Consider the following 20212-nt stretch of genomic DNA (forward strand, 5'->3'; position numbering starts at 1 on the left):
TTGTGAGGCAGAACTACTCAGAGGAGTAAGGATTTACAGGTTTAGGTCCCATAGCTGCATCTCTGTGGTGTTCAAGTGATAACTAGCAAAGATGTCATATTTAAGTGTCTCATAATGCAGTCAAGGGAATATTTGGAAGCCTGTGAAATCAAGGAGTAAAGGAATGGGGTGGTAGGTGGCTAATAAGGTGTGCGTTTCTTACAGTTCTAGCTCTTTGCCCCATCAGTTGATACAGACAATCTTCTACCTTTTGATATTACGTGACTCTTGAAAGCTAGCTATTTATTTAAATATATATAACTTATAATTTTGTCATCAAAACACTGATATTTTTAATAGAAATGTACTATATGGAAGTTTGTTCTCAGGGCTTCATATTTATAATCTCTTTATAGGGGGACACATTTAAAGGGATGTATTTGGAAAAAGTGCCAGTGGCTACTTTACAGCTCAGACCTTGATTGTCTTGACCTGTGAGCCTGAGCTAGTGTAACTCTCCTCATAAACCTCTAGGTCCAGTCCAAAGAATCTGCCATTCTTTCTCTCCTGAGCAGTGACATGAGCCTTCCTTTAAGGTTCCTGCCTCACTCTGTGGAAATGGTCACACAAGATTACCCAGCTACTTCACAGTTCACTGCTCTTTACACCATTTCAAGGACGCTTCTGCTCTCCATACAGCTGGAAAATTAACTTGCATGGTTTTGAAAGCATCATCAGCGTACTCCTGCTCTTCTGGGAAGGTGTGAGGTTCACTCCTGCAAGAGCTCAGAAACTTCCACCTAATTGCTTCTTTTTGGCTGCTCACAGTCATGTCCCGGAACCTTGACCCCAACTTCTTCCCTCACTCTCCTGGAACCAAACTTGTCTTTTGGAGATTGACCTTCATATCCAAGAAACACTTGTAAGTGGTTATTGAAATCCTTTTTAGTTAGGACTGTTACAATTAATTTTTTTTTAGGCGTTGTGATTCATGGGCTGAGGATCTTTTAATATATTTTGAAAGTTGTTTAAATAAGCATTGCACCAAACGAATGTATAGTAACGCTGTCAGCAAATATTGCCTGTGGGAGAGATACAGAAGTTACCAGCGATCTCTGCTTCAGTGGCAATTTTCCAAAAGTCACATGCACAGGGTAGTGAGTGTTTCATCCAAAGTAAATGCCCTGTTTTCTACCTTATAATAAGTTTTATCAACTAGCAGAACAGTGGCAGTTGCAGCTGGGTATTTCCATCTGATCGTATGTTTTTGCTTTGAGGCATGGCATAAGCAACCCACTGACTGTCCTTCTCTCTGGGCCGATGATTTGGCTGAAGGATTTGTGTTGGCTGTTGTCAGAGGCTGGACGGTCAGGGAGCTCGGTCAGGGTGGCAAGCCCCAGGTTCCTGTGGAGGAAGTGGCAAGCAGCATATATTCTGTCTATGTGAATGTGCTATCATGGTGGTTGTTCTTACCTGCATCCTGACATCTAGGTACAACAAAAGGGTGGGTTTTTTAAGGACCTCTTGCCCTAGATTTAACGATCTTCAATGCAGATCCTGTTTGCAGCATGTGAACTTCAGTAACTGTAAATGCATTAAATTCTTACTGAATTTGGGTATAGTTTTATATCGTGCTCTGGGGAGAGGGAGGAAATTGGATCATGTTTTAAACTAAGCCCCACAAAATGAAGTATCTTTGTTGCAGCAGGTAAGAGGCCTGTAGAGATTTTTAATTTGCGTATTTTTATCATAGTTTAATGAACTGTACAAGAATGTGATTTGCAATCCAGCACTTACCACAAGGCAGCGCCAGTAAAATGACATTGCAAGGTACTGAGTTCACATTTTTTCATTTCACCTGTGTATAAAATAATTAGGTACAGCATATGATAATTTTTCTATGGCACAGACACTGATGTGTGGCATGCACAGCTGTTTCTAAGATGTAACATTACTTTTATGAAGCTTAAGTAGGGCGGCCATCGCTGATCCTGTGGAATTCAGGGTTCATTCTGGACACGCTTGTGTGGGTTGCTGACCTCCCCGAGTGGGAAACCAGCAGGCTTTGCTCCCGTACAGTACCCTCCAGGCAAAAAGCAAGAAATGCTACTAATTTGTTATCCTTTCAAGCAGTCACTATTTGTCTACTGAAATCTATTCCTGGAAGTTACCGAGGTTGTTAGCAAAGCCAGACCTGTTCAGACTGAAACAGCTGCATACCTTTAGTGTGTGTGGAGAAGGCGTACCCATGAACAAGGCTAGAATGAACGCTGAGTCTTTAAACCTGCTCACACATACACACTGAAGACACTGATGTTATGTGTGTTGTAAATTTATAATATATCTTAAAAATAAAGTTTTCTGATTTATTACAAGGTGTTCTGAAACATCATTTTCAAGAGCAGCAGAGGTTTATATATCAACATTGTTCAATGTTCCTTGTCTCTGGAGGCTGCTAGAATTGTTTCTCAAAAAATAAGGTATTTCCATAGCTGGTCAAGAAACTTGTAGCAAAATTTGTGCAGATCATGCTGGTTTTGCACCTGGAAGTTACTTCTGTGTTCTTGAGGAAAGTGACATTGGTAAGATTTATGACAAGGGTTATGTGAAACAAGATTTGGTGATCCCCTGGGATGGGCTGATGCCACTCAAGAGGGATTGATCTTGACGGTTGTTGACTGATATATTGGAAGCCTTTTCTTCCACAGCAAGGGAACCCTCATTAAGGAAAACAGCTCGAGCAAATAGCAGCTGGTGGTGCGGTGGGATGCAACAACTTGCACGCGAGGAAACCAAAATGCCTTTGTCACTTCTGTGGTGCCAGTGCTGCTGCTGGCTATTTGGCAATGAGCTGGGAAGCGCCTCCAAGCCTTGCCCGTGTGTGTGTGTGTGTACGGTTGCTTGGAGGCAACTGATTAAGAGTGTAAATGCAGGAGGTTATTTCTCTAAAGAGGAGGGGTTATTAGCATTTTCACACAATGTTCAGGGCAAGGAAGAGCACCTGCCAGCAGCCTGTTTGTTTAGCATGTTACAGCAATTGGTGAGGAGTTCAGAGTAATTTTCATTGCATCCCGTGAAAGATGGGAGGATTAGTGTGTGAGACATCTAAACATTCGTTCAGTGCAGGTTTGTCAATGTGGTGGTGTTAAATGCAGGTATTGGTGCCAGGCAGCCCCTAATTCAGATTTTCTTCAATGCACAGATCATCAGTAGGCTGTGGGACAGTTCAAAGGTCCATCTCTCCACTAACTTAAAATCAAAACAAAACCAAAAAACAACCTTAAAGCAGCTTGTTGGTGTATCATTAGATAATGGTACTTCTGAACCTGAACTGGTACAGCAGGTCTGGGCAGAAATCCACACCTTGAAAATTAAAAAGTGCTGCTATCTGCGTGACAAGATGGGTTGTAATTGGCGTACTGTTTGTCAGCTCTGGAGATGAGCAGCACGCTTGCAGCACGGGGACGCGGTGCTGGCGTTCTCTAACAGCCACAAGGACAGACGCTCGCTGCTGCCTCTGCCTGAGAGCCGCCTCCAGCGAAGCCCAGCTCAGTGCTAAAAGGGGTGGGGAAGGTAAGTACAGGTTACACTTGGCCGTGGCAAGGTGAGACATCGCTACCACCACAAATGGTGTGGCCAGTCATTCCCATTCCCTCGATGGGTGGTTTACCGTAGCCGCTCCCAGCAAGCTGTGCCGTGGTCAGGCTTTCTCCTCCCACACGCTTGCTCCTCTCCCGTGAAGCAGTGGTCACTAGTCTCACTTACCCATACCTAAAAAGAAGCAGAATATTGTACAATTACCTGGCCAGCTCCTTTAACGTGGGTGCCAGCAGAAACAGAAGGAAATGGCAGATGCTGCCCCTGGGAGCTCCTGTGCCCTGGCAGCCCGATGCACTCTGATCCTGCTGCAGTCCCCTCTGTGACAATCCAATCACTAGCTCTGTGCTCGAGCATGCTATTTTCTTTTTAATGGTGATTTTACTGTAAGGGAGGAATGGGCCAAAGGAAGCAGCAGCTCTGGAAGCTGCTGGGGGTGCTTTGCTTTAGGGGAAGTGGGTTTGGGGCAGAATTAATGGAGCAAATTGTTTTCTCTTGGTATTCAAAAGCCTTCAAATGGAAGGCTGGCACCTGTGAACCGCACTGTTGCCAGTGGTTTGGTCCTGGAAAACTGCTTGAAAGCAGGCAGGTCTGCAGCATACGTGTGCAAACGACCGCCAGAGAGTGCGATGTGAGGAGGAACAGCAGTGCCCGAGCCCTCTGTATCCAGTGTCGCCAGGAATCTGGTCATTGGTGAAGCGGGGGGAAGGGCCATCAGTAACTCGAGATGTGCCGGACCAGATCACGCCGGACCAAAATAAACCTGGAGAGGTGACCAGCGCTCTCAAACCCCAGGGTGTAAATCAGATGCCTGGCTGAGGAGCTAGTGCCCAGGGAAAAGGCCTGAGTTCACAGTGCTCGGAGCTCCTAAAGAGTCACTGGTGGCTCTGGGTGCTGCTGCCCCCCTGGTGCTGGGCTGAAGGTGGTCAATGCAACGGCTGTTAGGATGTAAACCCTTCGTCTTGGGGTCCTGCACCCCAGTGAGCAGTACTGCTGCTTCCCCACTGCTGTCACAGGCAAGAGCTGCAGCTCTCAAACAGGTTTCGTTAATGATGCCATCAGCAGTTGCATAATGAGCTCTCCCACTCCGGGAAGTGGCTCACCAGTGTGGAGCGGTGAGCTGGTTGAGCTGGTTCCAGGCCAGGGCTCAGCGTGCAGTGCAAGCGGAGGCTTCACACTTCATTCTTGGCAAGGGCTCCCTGTGTGCCCTGTGCTGTGCTGTGCAGGTGTGTGGCTGCCGGTGCACTGTGAAAAAAAAAAAAAATTATTCATGGGAGACTTGCAGCACTTATGCATGATGTGGTTACTAGGCTTTTATGAGCCGTAGCTGGGGCATAAACCACATTTACATTGCAGTGAACCTCTATTTGTCCTCTGAGGAAGGACTGCTCTGCAGGGAATCTGTGCCTGGGAGTCCTGTACCTGCAGCAGCTCCCACGCGCCTTGGAGTTTGGTGGAATTTCTCATTTAGCTCCTGCTCAGCGCTGCTGCACAGGGCAGCTCTCGGAACAATGCAGCTCCCAGGGCGGTGCTGAACCTGCTCCCTTCAGCCATGCATGCGCCTTGACCCCTTCCCATTGCACAGGAGCCACCAGGACATCTCTCTGGCTTCCTTGGCACATGGGATTAGATTTTTTTTCCTCTGTCCTCACTTGGTTCCTGCAGCTGGGCAACAGCATGGTCCCAGCTGGGCAGGCCAGGCAGTACGGGCTGCTGGACCCCAACGCCTCTGTGAAGCATGCAAGAAAAGGAAAATTGGACCCTTCTCAATCATCCTTAAAAGGACACCAGCCGCCTGTTTCCGTGCTGCTGGCTCGGCGTCGCAGCAGCCCTCTCCCATCTGTGTTTTCCCCTACACAGGAGCTGGTTGCCAGGCTGCATGCGATGAATCACGGGGTGCTTGCTGCCTTTACCCCCATACGCCTGGCTTCCTTGCAGACGGGCACCTTCCCTGCTCCCACATGCAAACACTCACTGAGGAAAGGAAAAACGCACAATCTTCCCTGAAATCTGCGCTCTGGCCCCTGAGCAATCCTTCCCCATCCCTCCTCTCCCCTCTCCAGCACAGGCAGGAGAAGGTGGCAGCCCCCTCTCCCCTGTCACAGGAGCATCGTGCCCTGTGCGGCCGAGCCCCTAAGCGGTTTGGAGTGTCCTGTATCTGTCTTCAGCCCAGGGGTCTGGAAGTGGGATGGTGCCTTTTCTGCTGGTGTGGTGCTGGCCGAGCAGCTCTGGCTGCCACGGGCTTCCCCGGTGCCGTCACTTCCCGAGCTAAGCAGTCGCTCAGATTTCCGTGGGTTACCGTGAGCTGTATTTATAGTTTGCTGTGCTAAAAATAAAAGCCCAAAGTGTTGGGTTCCTTGATCCCAGCCTTGCAGAAGGAGGGATGCTCAGAAGCCCCTGAGAGAGTGTCTGGTGCAGGGAGCTGAGCAATGCCCCTGGTACTGCTCACACAGAGGGCTGAGCAAAATTTCTTGGAGATCGTGTAGCTGCTACATCACTGTCTGACCTGGTGCTGCTCTTCCTCGGTACAGAGCCTCGTGCAGGACTCTCACCCTACTAAAAATATTTCCTTCTGTCTCATCGGGCTCGATTTAACAGAGCCTGTGAGCGAGAGGGGATGGAGCATCAGTGCTTCTGGCTGCAGCTATCAGATGGTGCGTAAGGAAGCCCTGCACGGCTGTGAGCAAATGTGCTACCAAAATGCTCTGGAAAATGTCTATAGGTGGAGCGTTTATGTGTAGTGGGCCAGCAAACACTCCTCACTGCTCTTGACTCGTTTCCAAGCTAGGCCCCTTCTTTTCAGCTCCTGCATCATGACTGTGCCAGGCTGCCGGTGCCTCCCGGGAGTGGGCAGGGTCCTGCAGGGATGCGGGATGGCTGAAGACATGTTGGGATGGCCCAACATGTGCCCCTGAAGGTGACCTCCCCCTGTTCACAAACCTGATGCGAAGGCAAAACCAGTCAAGGCAAGGAATTTCTAAACTGGTTCCCTCAAGCTGGTTGTTTTGAACCGTACTGAGGCCCACGGGGAAGCGGGGTCTCGCCTGCCTGGGATGTCCCTGCTGCTCTGCCCCAGCCCGCTCCGTGTCAGCACCAGGCAGCTGCTGGATCAGGCCCACCGAGGGGCTCTGGCATCTTCTCCCCTCCTGACTCCGTGGGTCTCCTGCAAAATAACCCTGGGACCCCAGCAAGACGCTGCCCGGGGGTGTGTGGGGGGGTGTCTGGGTCTGGATCTTGATGTTTTTCCTGCACAAAACCTTTCAGTTTTAAGCAACAAAACCAAACCACGAATATCTGCACCCTCAGCCCCCAGCCCCCTCCTCCACATCTCTGATGTCACTCATAAATGAGTGTGAGTCATCCTGCAGTTGCCGTGGCAACGGCAGCGATGCTGGGGAGCACAGTACTGCCCTGCTCCCCCCGGCCCTTTCTGGGGAGCAGAGGGGACTGAGCCCCTCGGTGCTGAGCCCCCAGGATGTGCCATGGGCTCCCACGCCACAGGCTGCTGCCCGGAGCCCCCTGTGACCCCTAAGGCTGCGGGGATGTCAACAGCTGCCACCAGTAAGTCAGCGCTGTCGGGGAATTTACCTGTCTGGGGGGTGATGGGGGGGTGTCTGCTGAGGGTCTTACAGCGTCTGTGTGTCTTGGCCAGCAGGACAGGCAGCAGCACCCAGTGCCCCAGCCCCACAGATATGGGTGTCCTTTGCAGCATCCCCTCTCTGTGCGCTCCTGGCAGTCCCAGGGGTCTCGGTACCCGAGTTCCCATGGCCAGCGGGGGGGTACAGGCTACTCTCAGCCAGCTCTGAACCCCAGGGGGTGCGGGGAGCCTGGGGCAGAGTGGTGCTGGGCAGGCACCAGCCTCAGCATGCGTGGGGACTGGGGTGCTCTAGCACTGTACATGAGGGACCCCCCATGTGTGGGTAGTACACACATGTACAGCCCCACATGTGTGGGTAGTATCCATGCCTGATGGCCCAAGTCACCAGCACCGTGCCTGCTTCGACCAGGACAGCCGCAGTCACCCCTGTCACAGCAGGATGGGACCACTATGAGCCACGTTGCGTTTCAGCCCTGGGTGCTGGCGGTGTCATGGCCTCTCTCCTCATTCGGATCCATCCTGGCACAGAGCCACCAGCTGCCGCCACCAACCTTGGCGTGTGCCAAAGCCTTTGGGAGGGATTAGAGGCGATACCTCGTGCTGGGTACCCTGGGGTGTGCAGGGAGCCCCTGTGTGCCAAGCTTTGCAGCAGGGAGGGACATGCCGTGTGCTCCAGGGCATCAGCACACCTGGGGAGCGTGGGGACCAGGCTGGCCCTTGCCCTCTCCCCTGCTTGCTCCTGCCAGCTGGAGGCATCTGCTTGGAGGTCCATCAGCCAGAGCTTGCTGCTGGTGGCTCAGAAGTGCTTGATTTTCCTGTTCCTGCCTGTTTCACAGTCAAGTTTTTGCTGTAAATAGGACCTGGACAAGCAGGATTGAGATGTTTCAATTACTCTGACTAATTTGTACATTGACATATTTCTCTGGCTACAGATTTAAGAGCGTTCAAGCTGGCAGGGAGCCAAGGGAGTGAGGAAGGCAGTGGTTGTTTTGCACCTCTCTAGAGGCAGGGCAAGAGGGGACGGGGCTGCCAGGTAAAGGGCTCAGCTGTAGCACAGAGCTGGCAGCGAGGTGAACCGGGAGCTGCATCCCACCAGAACAGCAGGAGCTAAAAATACTGAATGAGAATGAGTTGAAATGTAGTGGGAAGCTACTGCCCACCCCATGCCAGACCCCGCTGTGGTGGAATTAGAGGAGCTTTAGTTTGCTTTTGAGGGAGTTTCTGCTCTCTAGAAGCTCTCTGAGCTGAAGCCTTGCACATCAAAATCACCTGGAGCAAGTTGCAGTGCTGTTCGCTCAGCCCAGGGCTGCCTGGTTTGTATTGATGGAGGAAGACTTAAACCCCAGAAACGACAGCTCTTTCCTCAAAATACCCCCTGTATCTCGAAATCATAATGCAAACCTGCCACAGCAAAAGGGAAACGCCTGGGTCAGGAGGCAAGGATGTCCCCCTGTGTCTGGAAGAGGTGATTTTCCAGGAGCCGGCAGGCAGCTTTTGCCTTTGTGCATCCCCTGGGGGACCTGGAACAAGGCGGCCCCGGTTTTGTTCCCACGCAAGCACCTCCCTCCATGCAACAAATGTAAAATGTTCTGGTGAAATAACAATGTTGTAACACATTTTTGGAAAGGGTTGGCTAGAGTCTGCTGCAAATTCCCAAAGGTAACACTTCATGTTGGTTCAGGACATTGCTTTTGAGCGTAACCACGCACCGGCTCATGGGGAGAGAGGAGGGTCGTGTGCCATTTTGCTGGAAGTCAGGTTATCGGCGTGCCAGGGCTTTGTACTGCTCTGGCCACAAACCCAACAGCATTTATTGGGCTGCAGATGCTGAGTACGTTCAGCCTTGCTCTTGGCTATTGTACCTTGCAAAGTGCAGCCGGGAGCGGCAGGCAGATGTTGCATTTTGGAATTCAGTTAGATAATTTTTTTTCTTATTCATTTCTTCTGTCTTTCAATTATTCATTGCTTTCCAATAATGTTTAAGTAGTGGTGAAAAAGTTGGAGATAAGTCATTCACTCTTTGCGTAGTTATACATTTGTGGCAAATACAGTTTTACTTTCCAAAGTGTCTGTAGGAAAAAAGTGCGTTTTAGAAAGAAATCATCTCAGTAAAGCAAATTAACAGTTCCCATTGAGATTGATTTCTGCCTGAACACCACCCAAATATGACTGCAAAAAAGCATTTAATGAATATAAAGATACACAGAAATATCGAAAAATCTCATTTGCTCATTAATTAGATCATGACAACACTACAAAGCCTTTCAGCACTCACCCAGCTAGTCCCTAGGGTCTCCCTGGCTGGGGTTGCTCAAGGAAGGACAAGGCATAGGGAAGGTACACCCAGACCAAACCTCTTGGTGTGCAAGTCTCTCTGGAAAACTTGGCGGGCTGTAAACGTTATTGACCCATCACCCTCCTAAACACAGTCCAGGGACTTTAAAACTAAATAATCTCACAGATGAAAATATCTTACATGCTAAACCCCCTCCTATTATTAATGCAGGCACTTAAAACCCACCACCAGCGCCTCCAGAGCTGTAATCGCTGCAGATAACCACAAACCTGGTGAGAAAGCATCCCAGGAGCCAGGCAGGCAGGGCAAGCTGTCACCCCTCTCCTGCCAGCTCTTCCCCCTGGCAACCACACAGCCATTAATGAATGTTTGTACAGCACTTTGAAGGTAAGTGCTGAAGAGATGTATTATTTTAAATGCCATGGGGATTGCCTTCACACGGTGGGCGCCAGCCGGGGAGAAGCCCCTCTGTGCAAGGTGCAGAGCTGCCACCAGCTCGCGTGCCTCCTGGAGCAGGGTGGGCCCCGGGTCTGGAGGGGCAGGGGTATCCCTGGAGCAGCCCTCTGGGCTGCCAGGGAAAGTTCAGGCAAGGCCCAAACGGCAGGCAGAGGTGTGAAGTGGTGCTTCCCCTGGCATCGTGTGATATACATCAAATGTTTTAAGCAAGGGGAAAAGAAATAAATCTGAATAACTTGTTGTGCTCATCAGCATAATAGCTGAATTGCATGCATATTACCCTTAAAATAATACGACTGCATGAATTAAATAGTCCTACTATCTGTACTTAATTTGCATTCTTTATTTACATGGAAAATATTGCTTGTTGCATGCGGTTCCTCGATGCATAAGGCCATGCCACTGTATTTACAGAACTGGATATAAGTAATTACTGGCAACAGCATTATGCCTTCAACACCATTCCCGTGGTGTTGGGAATCGTGCTGAAGTGACTGTTCTATTACTAAGAATAATTCTGCTCCTTCTTCCTTAAGGCTGGCTGCACGATGAACTGCCTTAGGAAACTATTTTGTACAAGGGAGAAAAAAAACACCACATTTTGAGCTGTCAGGGCAGCAACTGAACGAGGAGTCTGCCAGCCTCCCCTTCACCCTGGCATTACAGTACCCTGGCTGCGTTCATCCAGGTGACACTTTAGATGTCTTTTTGACCCCGTCTCTTTTTCTTTAGTGAATTTCTAGTAAGACATAACTTTTTTTGAGCTTTGTAGTATGTGCTGGGGGTTACTAAAACCTACCAGCACAGAGATGTCTCTGCCTCGCGGAGAGCCTGCAGCGGTGGTACCAGCGTTCACCCCATGCAGTGACCTCTAGAAGCTCCCGGGCTCTGAGTTGATCCCAGCTGGGGATATTAAGTGCTCAGCACTGGGGCAGATGAGGCCTTGTAGAACTAAGCACAGGGAAGCAGATACAGCCGTGTTCAAAATTAGTTGAGAGCTGAAAATAGAGCTGTAAGGAGAGGGCTGCAGGCAGCCTGAGCTGCAAGAGTGCACGAGCTTCTCCGCACTGTTCTGCCAGGGGCGTCCTCAGCACTTTTAACCATCAAGGAAATTCTGCAAGGATAAAAGGAAAAAAATCCTGTTCATTCATATGACTGTCTGCTCCTGAAAGCACAGGCAGGAGCTGTTGAGCAAGACCAAAGGCAAAGAACCTCTCCCCAGGTAGAGCCACCCGCCGGTACTCGCTGCTGAAGGGCAGTGGAACGGCGAGCATCCCCTGCAGTACCGAGGGGCAGCGCTGGCAGCCCCAAGGAGGGGGGTTATAAACTCGGAGGGACGAGGAGCGCAGAATGCACCAGGCCAGAGCGGTTCCTTCTCGTTTGCTCCATCAGCAAACCTGCCTGCAGTGTTGGGGCCGGGGGTCCGGCCGGCCTCGCCTGGCCGCGGGCAGCGTTCGAGGAGCCGGGGGAGGGAAAGGCGCTTCCTCCTGCGAGTGACTGCTCTTTGCCTGGCAAGAGAGAAAGGAGGTGAAAGATGGGAAATCACCACTTTGGAAAGTGCAGCGAGTTCTAATGGAGGAAAGTAAACGAAGCAGAAATCAGGCGGCCCAGCGCGCCATAATTCCCAAGTCGTAGCCCCCCTCGCCCCCGCCCCCGTCCTGCTTTTTTTGCTGATTTTAGCACTAAGAGCATTATGTGATGGGTAGAGACATCGCATGGAGACCTCCCTCTCCATAAATAGCTACAGGGAGACAGTGAAGCATGGGCTTCATGCAGTCTCCAGCAGATACGCTTTTTCCTTTGTCTGAAGGTGCTTTTTGTCGTGCTGAGGGAGCATCCCAATTCCCTGATGGCTTTTCCGACTGGAATGTGCCACTGACGGGTCAGCTCTCGCTTCCTCTGCATACCCGGGAAGTATCTCCACCCTGTATGATCCCAGCGCACATCACATTTGTATCGCTACAGACTATGCATCTTTTTACAGGTATTCTTACTCCACATGCAGCCTCCCATGTTGATAAATGAAATGTGGTGGAAGAAACTGAAATTCCAGGCGTTCTTCCAGGATGGCAGAAAACAAGCACGTGGGTTTAGCTTTGTTAGATGTCATAGGTGTCGTGTTTGAATGTGGTAATTTCTCAAAGGTATTGCCTCCTAGTAATTAATCTCAGAGTTCTGCTGGAAGACAGGTTGCGCAGTATTTGTCAGTTCACATGTACACCCACTTTGGTTAAGGAATCCAGGAGACTAATAGGAAAATTATTTCATATAGAAAAGCAATGTATTAACATTTTTCAGTAGAAAAGCCTTGAAGTGCATTTAGTAGTGGAGTGCAGGAAAGAAATAAGTGCTATGCAAATTAAAGATGAATTTGCTGCTACTGAATATGGAAGTCATTTATTTTCTCATGGAAAAAGCAAACACGTTTAGCAATCCACTGATGACCTTCCCATTTTAAAAGCAGGCTTTTTATCTCCAGGACAATTTTGAGGATGCTGGTGTGGGATGGTGCTGAGTTCTTGACAAATCACTTCATCACCACCTACAAATTTTCCTGAAACATTAATTCCAGCTTCCACTTAAGGACATGCAAATGCCCTAAGTCACAGAGTTTCAGGGTATTTCCATTGCGGAAGAAGCAGCAGCACATTTCACATCAGACTGGAAGACAGCAATACATAAATGGAGGCTAGTGCAGTGAAAGGGGTAGGACGGGAGGTAATTCTCAGGTCAGGATCCTAAGTGCAGCAGAAGCCTGTAAAAGGAGAGCACTCTCCTCACCACTACTCCTCTGCGTATGTTTTTGCTCCACAATGTTCACTTTCTTGAGCTAAACTTTCCCACTTTTTAATGCTGAGAGTTTCAGGGATCCAGGTAATACTGGTTCAGTTTTGCGGGGCTATTCTGCCACCCTCTTAAAACACATTTTGTTCCTAAGTGTTTCTGATAAGTTTAACAGCTGGATGCATTCTTTACCTCTAGAAAAAATACGTCAGAGGAAGAAGCGGGTCAGTTTTCTCCTGGCTGCACCTTCACCCTCACATACAGGTCACCTGCTCTAAGAGTCCAAGGGACATTCTGTTTCTGCAGTCTTTAATGCTCGATCCACCACGTAAATGAAAACATTCTTCTTGAATTTAAGGGGATTTGGATTTGGCCTTAATGCTTAATCTAAAAACAAGAGCAGCTTGTTATAACGATAACGTCACAAAACAAAGGTTGGTAAAAACTGTATTGAGAACCAAGCTCTTCGAATGGAGATTATAAAACAACTAGAACGTTGTTTGCAAAGGACATGTACTTTAATTGCGTACATTCCTGCAATATGGAAGAGTGATAGAGGCTGGAATAACCTTTGAACGCCAGACTGTATTTCCTGATGACATGAAGCAGAATGCTCTCCGCTTGCACTTTGGAAAGACACAGGGAAATAAGTGTTGCATCTTAAGACAGACCCAAATTAATCTTTAATGATGTTGAAACATTTATATAATCCACCAGTTACATGCAGCAAAAAAATAATTTATGAGAATCATAACAAAATTAGCTAGAATAAGGTCAGTCTGCTATTGCTGTTGTGCAGCTAAACTTATAATCACATTTTCAGTAGATGGATATTAAGATAATTCATCCATCCTGCAGAGGCATTAAAAGCTCGAACCCCTCCTCATCTAATCATGCAGCTTCACTTTTCAGATGAGCCCTGAAACTCACTTGTCAAGTGAGTTAATCTGCAGGATCTAGTTTTGATCACAAGGCCAGAAACGTCAGACATTTCTCCCTGTTGTCTATGGCTCATGACCTAAACCAGGGGAAGAAATTCTGTTTGCTAAGAAACACACAAGATGTGCAAGCCAGGCTTCTGCCTGAAAACCATCTTTGACGTCGTTTGATCGTGAACAGACACTAACGCACCTGGTCTTGAGGGAGATTCTTTGTAATAAGTCGAAGGAAAGTACCGCTGATTGTCAGCCCATGTTTTGCTGCGTGTGGCTGGCAGCAGAGAGAGATCTCAACCCTTTGTGCGATGAAGCAAACACCTGATTTTACTACAGCGGCGTTCGCAGTGCCCTAAAGGTTTCCATGGCTAGCCATTTTCGTCAGGAGGCAAAGGCCCCTGGGGAATCGTGCACCCTGCACTCGGTGGGAGCCCAGGTGTAGGTGACAACAGTGGTGACAGGGCCGGATAGGGCACACCAGGGCGAGGAAGCGAACAAGCGGCTGGCGGTGGCGCAGCCCAGCCAGGTGGCTGGTCCCCGCGAAGCCCCCGGTCCCCTGACCCCGTGCAGTCCCCAGCCTGCGGGCCACCGGGCCCGGGGCCCACCCGGCGGCGCCTCAGCAACACGGAGCTGCTCAGGCCGCTCGCTCCCGGCGTTCTCGCCGCCGTTCACCAGCAGGGCTCCCGCACGGCGGGCCCCGCGCCGCAGCCCGGGGTCACCACCCGGCCTCCCTCCCCCCCTCACAGCGGGGAGGCGCTGCGGCCTCAGCAGGCCGGGCCCGCCGCGACCCTCGGGTGTGAGGGCTCCCCCGGCACCCCGCAGCCCCGGGGGCCGGCCCAGGGCCCGCGCCGCCGCGGAAGGGCCCGCCGGGGCCCTGGGGGAGGCCGAGCAGCGCGGCCCCTCTTCGCCGTCCCCGCGGCAACGGTTGCCTAGCGAGGGCGGCGGACGGCCGGGCCCCGCGCCTGCGCACTGCGGCGGCCCCGGCCCCGGCGGCGCGCGCGGGAGCAAGCCCCGCCCCCCTTCCCGCCGAGCGCGCGCCGCCCCGGCCGGCCGGCAGAGGAGGAGGACGGGGAGGGGGGGGGGGGGAGAGGGCGCGCGCGCGCGCGGGGCGGGCGCATGCGCGTGCGCGCGGTCCCGAGCGCTGATAGCCCCGGCCCGACGGCGGCGGCTCTCTCCGTCCCTCCCGGCCGCCCCCCCCCCGCACCGGCCCCTGCCCGCCGGGCCTCCTTCTCGCCTCTCGGCGCGCCGCCGGGGCCACGGGCGTGGCGGCGGTGCTTCCCCCTTCCCGCCCACCCCCCCCCACCCCCCCTCCATCCCCGCCCCGGGGATGAGGCAGCGGTAGCGCGGCAAGGTGAGGCGGCGGGGCCTGTAGGCCGCGGCGGGCGGGCGTGAGGGGGCAGCGGCGGCGGGGGCGCGGCGGGCTGCCGTGTGCCGAGCAGCCTCCCGGCGCCGGGTGGGCTGCGCTCCTCTCCCTCCTCCTCCTCCTCCTCCCTCTCCTCCTCCTCCCGGGTGGGGGCGGGGATGCGGGCAGGGCCGCGGCGGGGTGGGGGCGCCGCGTCCCCCCTGCCCTGCTCGGCGCGGCGCGGCCTCCCGGCGGGGCGGCACGGGGATGGGGGTGCGGGCCAGGACCCTCTGCTGCTTCTCCCGGGCCAGGCGGGGGAAGGAGCCGCAGGTGCTGCCCCAGGCCTGGCCCCGCGGGGCGGGGGCGGGCGGGGGCCGCGGTACCTGCCCGCATTGTTCGGCTGCCAGGCGGCCGGGGGGGCCGGCGGTACGGGGGCTGCGGAGGGCGTGCGGAGGGGCCCAGCCCGCCTTTCTTCCCGCGGTCGGGCAGGTGCTGGGGCCGCTCCTTTCTTCTCCCGCCAGCTCCAGCCCGTAGCCCTGGCCAGGGGCTCCCTGCCAGCGGATCTGCCGCCCTCCTGGAAAAGGGATGCTCTTGGAAAAGGATGCTCCTGGGAAAGGGATGCTCGCTCGGGGCTCGGATGGCCCTTGATTTCCGAGTGGATTTGCAATGGCTAAAGAAGCCTTGCCGATGGCAATCCTGAAGGATGGTGGGCCTGGGGGGTTCAGCCCCACCGTGTTGTGCCCGCCGTGATGCACGCTGGCCAGCCATTCAGCCAACTCCTCCAGTGCACTGTTGAAAAGGCGGTGGGAGTGATTGCGTGTGTAAAAGTCCGCTGTCTTTTGTTTTTCTTTTAGATGGTGGATGTTGATATTTGTGCGGGTGGAGACAGTACCAGAAGAAAAATGGATGCCCTGACAGATAGCGCGGTTGAGATTGTCCCTTTGGAGCTCTATGATTCAGCCCGAGCCAAAATAGCTGCTAATCTACAATGGATCTGTGCTAAAGCCTACGGAATAGGTAAGATCACTTTTAGCAGGAAGCCCTCCTTGGTTTTTTGTTCTTGCTTTTTCTGCCTTCCCCTGCCATTCCAGCAGTAATTAAATTGAGCTTAAATCACCTTTGTTTTAAATATCAATAATATGGCAGTATGTTCTCTTGTAATATTATATGTTTCCTGGTGCCTTTGACAGGAGTAATGGAACTGTAGGAGATGCCCTGAATCAGCAAACATAAAGGTGAACGCTCACAGATTGCACTTGTGAAGAATGCATACCTAAAAATGTATAAATTCTCATTTTAGTTAAGTAGGCTTTCTTCCACAGAACTGTATGTGAACTTGCAGGCCTCGAGCAGGACAAGCTTTTGTGTCCACTTGGGACTCTAATTTTTTTTGTCAGGTTGTGGTTTTGGTTTCAAAATGATCTAAAAAGCAGTTATTTTATGATCAACATTCCTTTATGTAAAAGAAAGGCTGAATGAGCAGGTACATTTTGTGTCCTGTGACATTAAACAGCAAGTTGTAGGTGACGGAGGAGTTCTTTGCCTTATGTTGCCATTAACCATTACAGACAAACATGGGAAAATAAAGATTCTTGCAGTATCATTTGTATGGTATTTTCCTCACATCTATTGGCATTTGTTTTTTCATTTTGAACTATATCTATCCGTGTGTTCTAAATTATTGTTACTGGATACGTCTTAAGTCTAAATAGCTTAATTATGAAGAAATATGATGGAATACTTGCGTTTTTTTGCTTATCCAGAACAAAACATATAATAAAAACATGTAAGAATCTTGTTTTGGAAAATGAGGTAGCCCTGTTAATCTAAGTCTTAATTTGCCAAACTCATAATATGCTTAATGGATTAACACTAGCTTACTTGGTGACAAGGCTGAAGAAAAGCAGTCCATTCCTGCAGTTAAATATTAATCCTTTTGGAATATTTTTAAAAATTATTCTTCTTTTTTAGTATTTCCAACTCTGTCAGTGTGCTCGTCATCTTAACGATTGCAGGGAAAATGGAAAATCATGGGTTTATAATCAATATTAGCAAAGATATTTCATTACAAGAGACAAAAAAAACCCCATTTATCAGATGATGGTTTAAAAATATGGGAATTTGGGGAGAGTGTTAGTGAAACATTGGTAACTTAAAAGAACTGAAAAGGCATTTCCTCATGTAAATATTTTTTAGTTGCTGGAATTGTTTGTAGCGTTCCTGAAGACTTTTCAGTGATCAGAGATAAACTGGATATTCCAGACATGGAAATGCACTATTTATATTATGGCTTTGTTTCAGAAGAAACCTAATCCTAAATTAGAATTGGCTGGCATGGATCCTGTGCTGCAGAGGAAGCTTTATGGCCTTGTGTTTCTTGGTAGTGTCTTTCGGGGCTCCAAAACTCAGGGTTATGTCTGTATGTCTTGGACCAGTTAACTTTTGGTTAACAGTAAGTCTGTCTATGCACTTGACGATGCAGACTTATATTGAAAGTATTTGGGTTTTCTTTGACTACAAAGAAATACAACTTCCATAATGACAATGATGTGATCTCTAGCGTAGAGAAGGCTGTAGCAGCATTTGCCAGTTTTTCTGCTTGCATTTAGGCTTGTTCAGATTACATTGTAATAGAAGCTAATTGCCATGAACAGCAGGAAAAAATATTTTTTGCTGGGGCTTTTGGTGTTGCGTTGCTGGTCAGCTCCAGTGAGTATGGGTTCTTTTGTGCGCGTATCTTTGCAGGACCATGGCCCATGGAAGTTCAGTTTGATTTTTGAAATGGCTTCTGCAAGGCGTTGTCTCGTACTAACCATTACTTCTGGAGTAGCATTGCAAAATACTTAGAAATTTATAAGCCTCTTTATTTTGTAGAGAGATGTTTTAAAAGGTTTCCTATGTGATTATAATTGTGAATAATATTTGAATGCAATACATTAATTTTTCTCTCTCGGGGTTATGTTTTTGGTTTAAGATACTGGATGTTGTTCAGTGAGTCTTGGGCGGCTACCACGTGATTGTGAATTCTATGTAAAATATCACTATGCAGATGGAAGTTTTAGGGGGGCTTTTTCATTATTTTATGCTTAGTTCTGTTCAACTTGGTGGAAAAAAAATACTTTTCCGGTTATAATATTAAAACACACTTAATGTTCTGAAGTAATTCTTATCTGATAGGGTTTCCATAATTGCCTTTGAATGGCTAAGTGAAGAGTGGTTTTCTGAAATGTTAATTTGGAATTGATGGATGTGGTTTGACATAATTTTGTGCCTTAATCTTTCAAATGATGGTGCATATCCTGGATTTCATTTTTATCTGAGTAAGGCTAAGTTCATAGTGAAGTGTGAGAATGGTCAAGAGCAGGAATTTGATTCTAGTGTAGGCTGTTACTGCAGGTCATTCATCACTGCAGGTTTTACCTGAAACTGTATTTTCTATTTAGTGTTAAAGGATATTTTAATTCTCAACGTATAAGTTGGCGTCTAAATAGGAAAGTTCTTTATTCTGTTCCTTTTTTTTCTCAAGGGCAAATTACTGAGAGCGCTCATGACAAGTAATTTGAAGTCGTAGTTTGGGCTTTGTTTCATTTGATGATGCATTCCTCCTTTTTTCTCTTCTGGCCATGAAAAGAGAATTTTGAGTGCCGAACAACTGGGCACAGCTACCTCCTCTCTTCAACACAAGTGCTGCTAGTGAGACAAGGCCTTTTCTTGCAAGGGAATTGGGCTGAAAGATTTGTTCCGGTTTGTTCCTGTCTGTCTGTGGTGGATGCTTGGTTGTCAGAGATGGACTCTGGAGGGAGGTCTTACAATTGTCAGAATAGAGGGGAAGGGTGCTGTGAAGGAAGGTGTTTCCCTATTCAGTGTCATCAATCTCCCCAGATAAATCTGGGAGTACTGACATGGATTGCTCTAAAAGTCTGTGTGCAAACATCTGGAAACTATGCACTTGAAAGATTATGAAGTTCATGTAGCTGAGACAGTAGTTTGAGGGAATGGGGTTTGATTAGAACAGAATTATCAGCAAACCTTTATTTAGAATCAAACATGCACTTTAGGAATTCTAGTAGCAGTGTGAAAATACAATTCATAACATGTAAGTGGCCGAGCAGCAAGGGTGCCGCAGAGTTTCACAGGAGGCAAGTGTGGGAGGTTTAGAGAGGCTTTGCAAGCCATCCACAGGAGACATCGCTTTCACAGTCAGTGCAATGAACCAGATAGCCCAGCGGTAACAGGGCCACATGCTGCACAAAGCTGAGCAGAGGGAAGCGGACCTGGTCCTTCAGTGCCACTGTCCCCTCCGGCACTGAGCAGTGGCAGCAGTCAGAATGAACACCTAGTATGTTTTTGTTTGGTACAACTTGGGAAAGTAGGCAATGACAACAAAAATTTTTGATTTCTCAGCAGATTTAGTTAGTATAGTGTTAATTTGTGTGTAGAAATTGTTTTCTGTCATCACTGTTACAATGTTAAAATTTAGATAGGGAAGGGGTATATGGAAGTTTCTTTGTGTTGCAGCTTGCTGTGGGCTTTCCATAACAAATGTTGTTGCGTCTTTAAAAGTGTTTAAAATTTGGATTTTTCCAAAATGAACTTGGTCAGTTTTACTTACTTACTAGGGCTAGGAGCTTTACATAGTTTCCAGAATCTCTGCTAACATTTGCCTTAGACATTTGGCAAGAAAGTCAAGGACTAATGTTAATGCATTGTAGGGGAAATGCTAGTGTGGCTTTTTTTGGTCTTTGAAGTATTTGCTGCTTACCTGTTAAATAATTTTTACAGTACGGTAATGGCTACCCACAGTTACTAGCTGGTAGAGGCAGTGTGAGCATGCTTCCAGGGCTAAATCTCCTAAATACCTGCGTTCCCTGCTTCTGTTCCTTGTCAGCTTTCTTCTCAGGCCCATAGTAAAAATATTCTTAAGAAAGCTGTTGTGTTTTGCAGATCTTCAATCATTAAACATCTGTTTCTTTTATAATGCCTGTTTCATAAACACTTACTTGTGTGAAGTTTACAGGGGTGAAGAATTCCATAATTATTATTTTCTCTCCTCCATTCAGGTTTGTGGCTTTGTGCTTGATCAAAAGATATGATAATGAGAGCGCGGTCACTCTCACCAGCTGTATACAAAGTCTTTAGCATGTTTTTTTCCTGCCTGTTGTATGTAAATTTCATTGTGTAATATTATAGATCACTTACGGACTTTATAATACAGTTCTGTAATG

The 20212-nt window shown here is 49.1% G+C and overlaps 1 protein-coding gene across 5 annotated transcripts in view; it reads left to right on the forward strand.

Annotated features, from left to right (window-relative positions):
* Positions 1–14863: 14863 nt before the first annotated feature.
* The window catches only part of CAMSAP1 (calmodulin regulated spectrin associated protein 1), a 28693-nt gene continuing 23344 nt past the window's right edge, over positions 14864–20212 (forward strand). For 3 of the 5 annotated variants that reach the window (XM_055720191.1, XM_055720193.1, XM_055720192.1), the window contains exons 1-2: positions 15229–15317; positions 15842–16004. In XM_055720191.1, the coding sequence (XP_055576166.1) occupies positions 15255–15317; positions 15842–16004 (226 nt within the window). In that variant the 5' untranslated portion in view covers positions 15229–15254. Of the gene's footprint in view, positions 14997–15228; positions 15318–15841; positions 16005–20212 lie in introns of those variants that run through there. The other 2 variants (XM_055720194.1, XM_055720195.1) reach the window with 2 other exon arrangements.

This window comes from Falco cherrug, chromosome 9 (genome assembly GCF_023634085.1).
Source record: "Falco cherrug isolate bFalChe1 chromosome 9, bFalChe1.pri, whole genome shotgun sequence".
NCBI lineage: Eukaryota > Metazoa > Chordata > Aves > Falconiformes > Falconidae > Falco > Falco cherrug.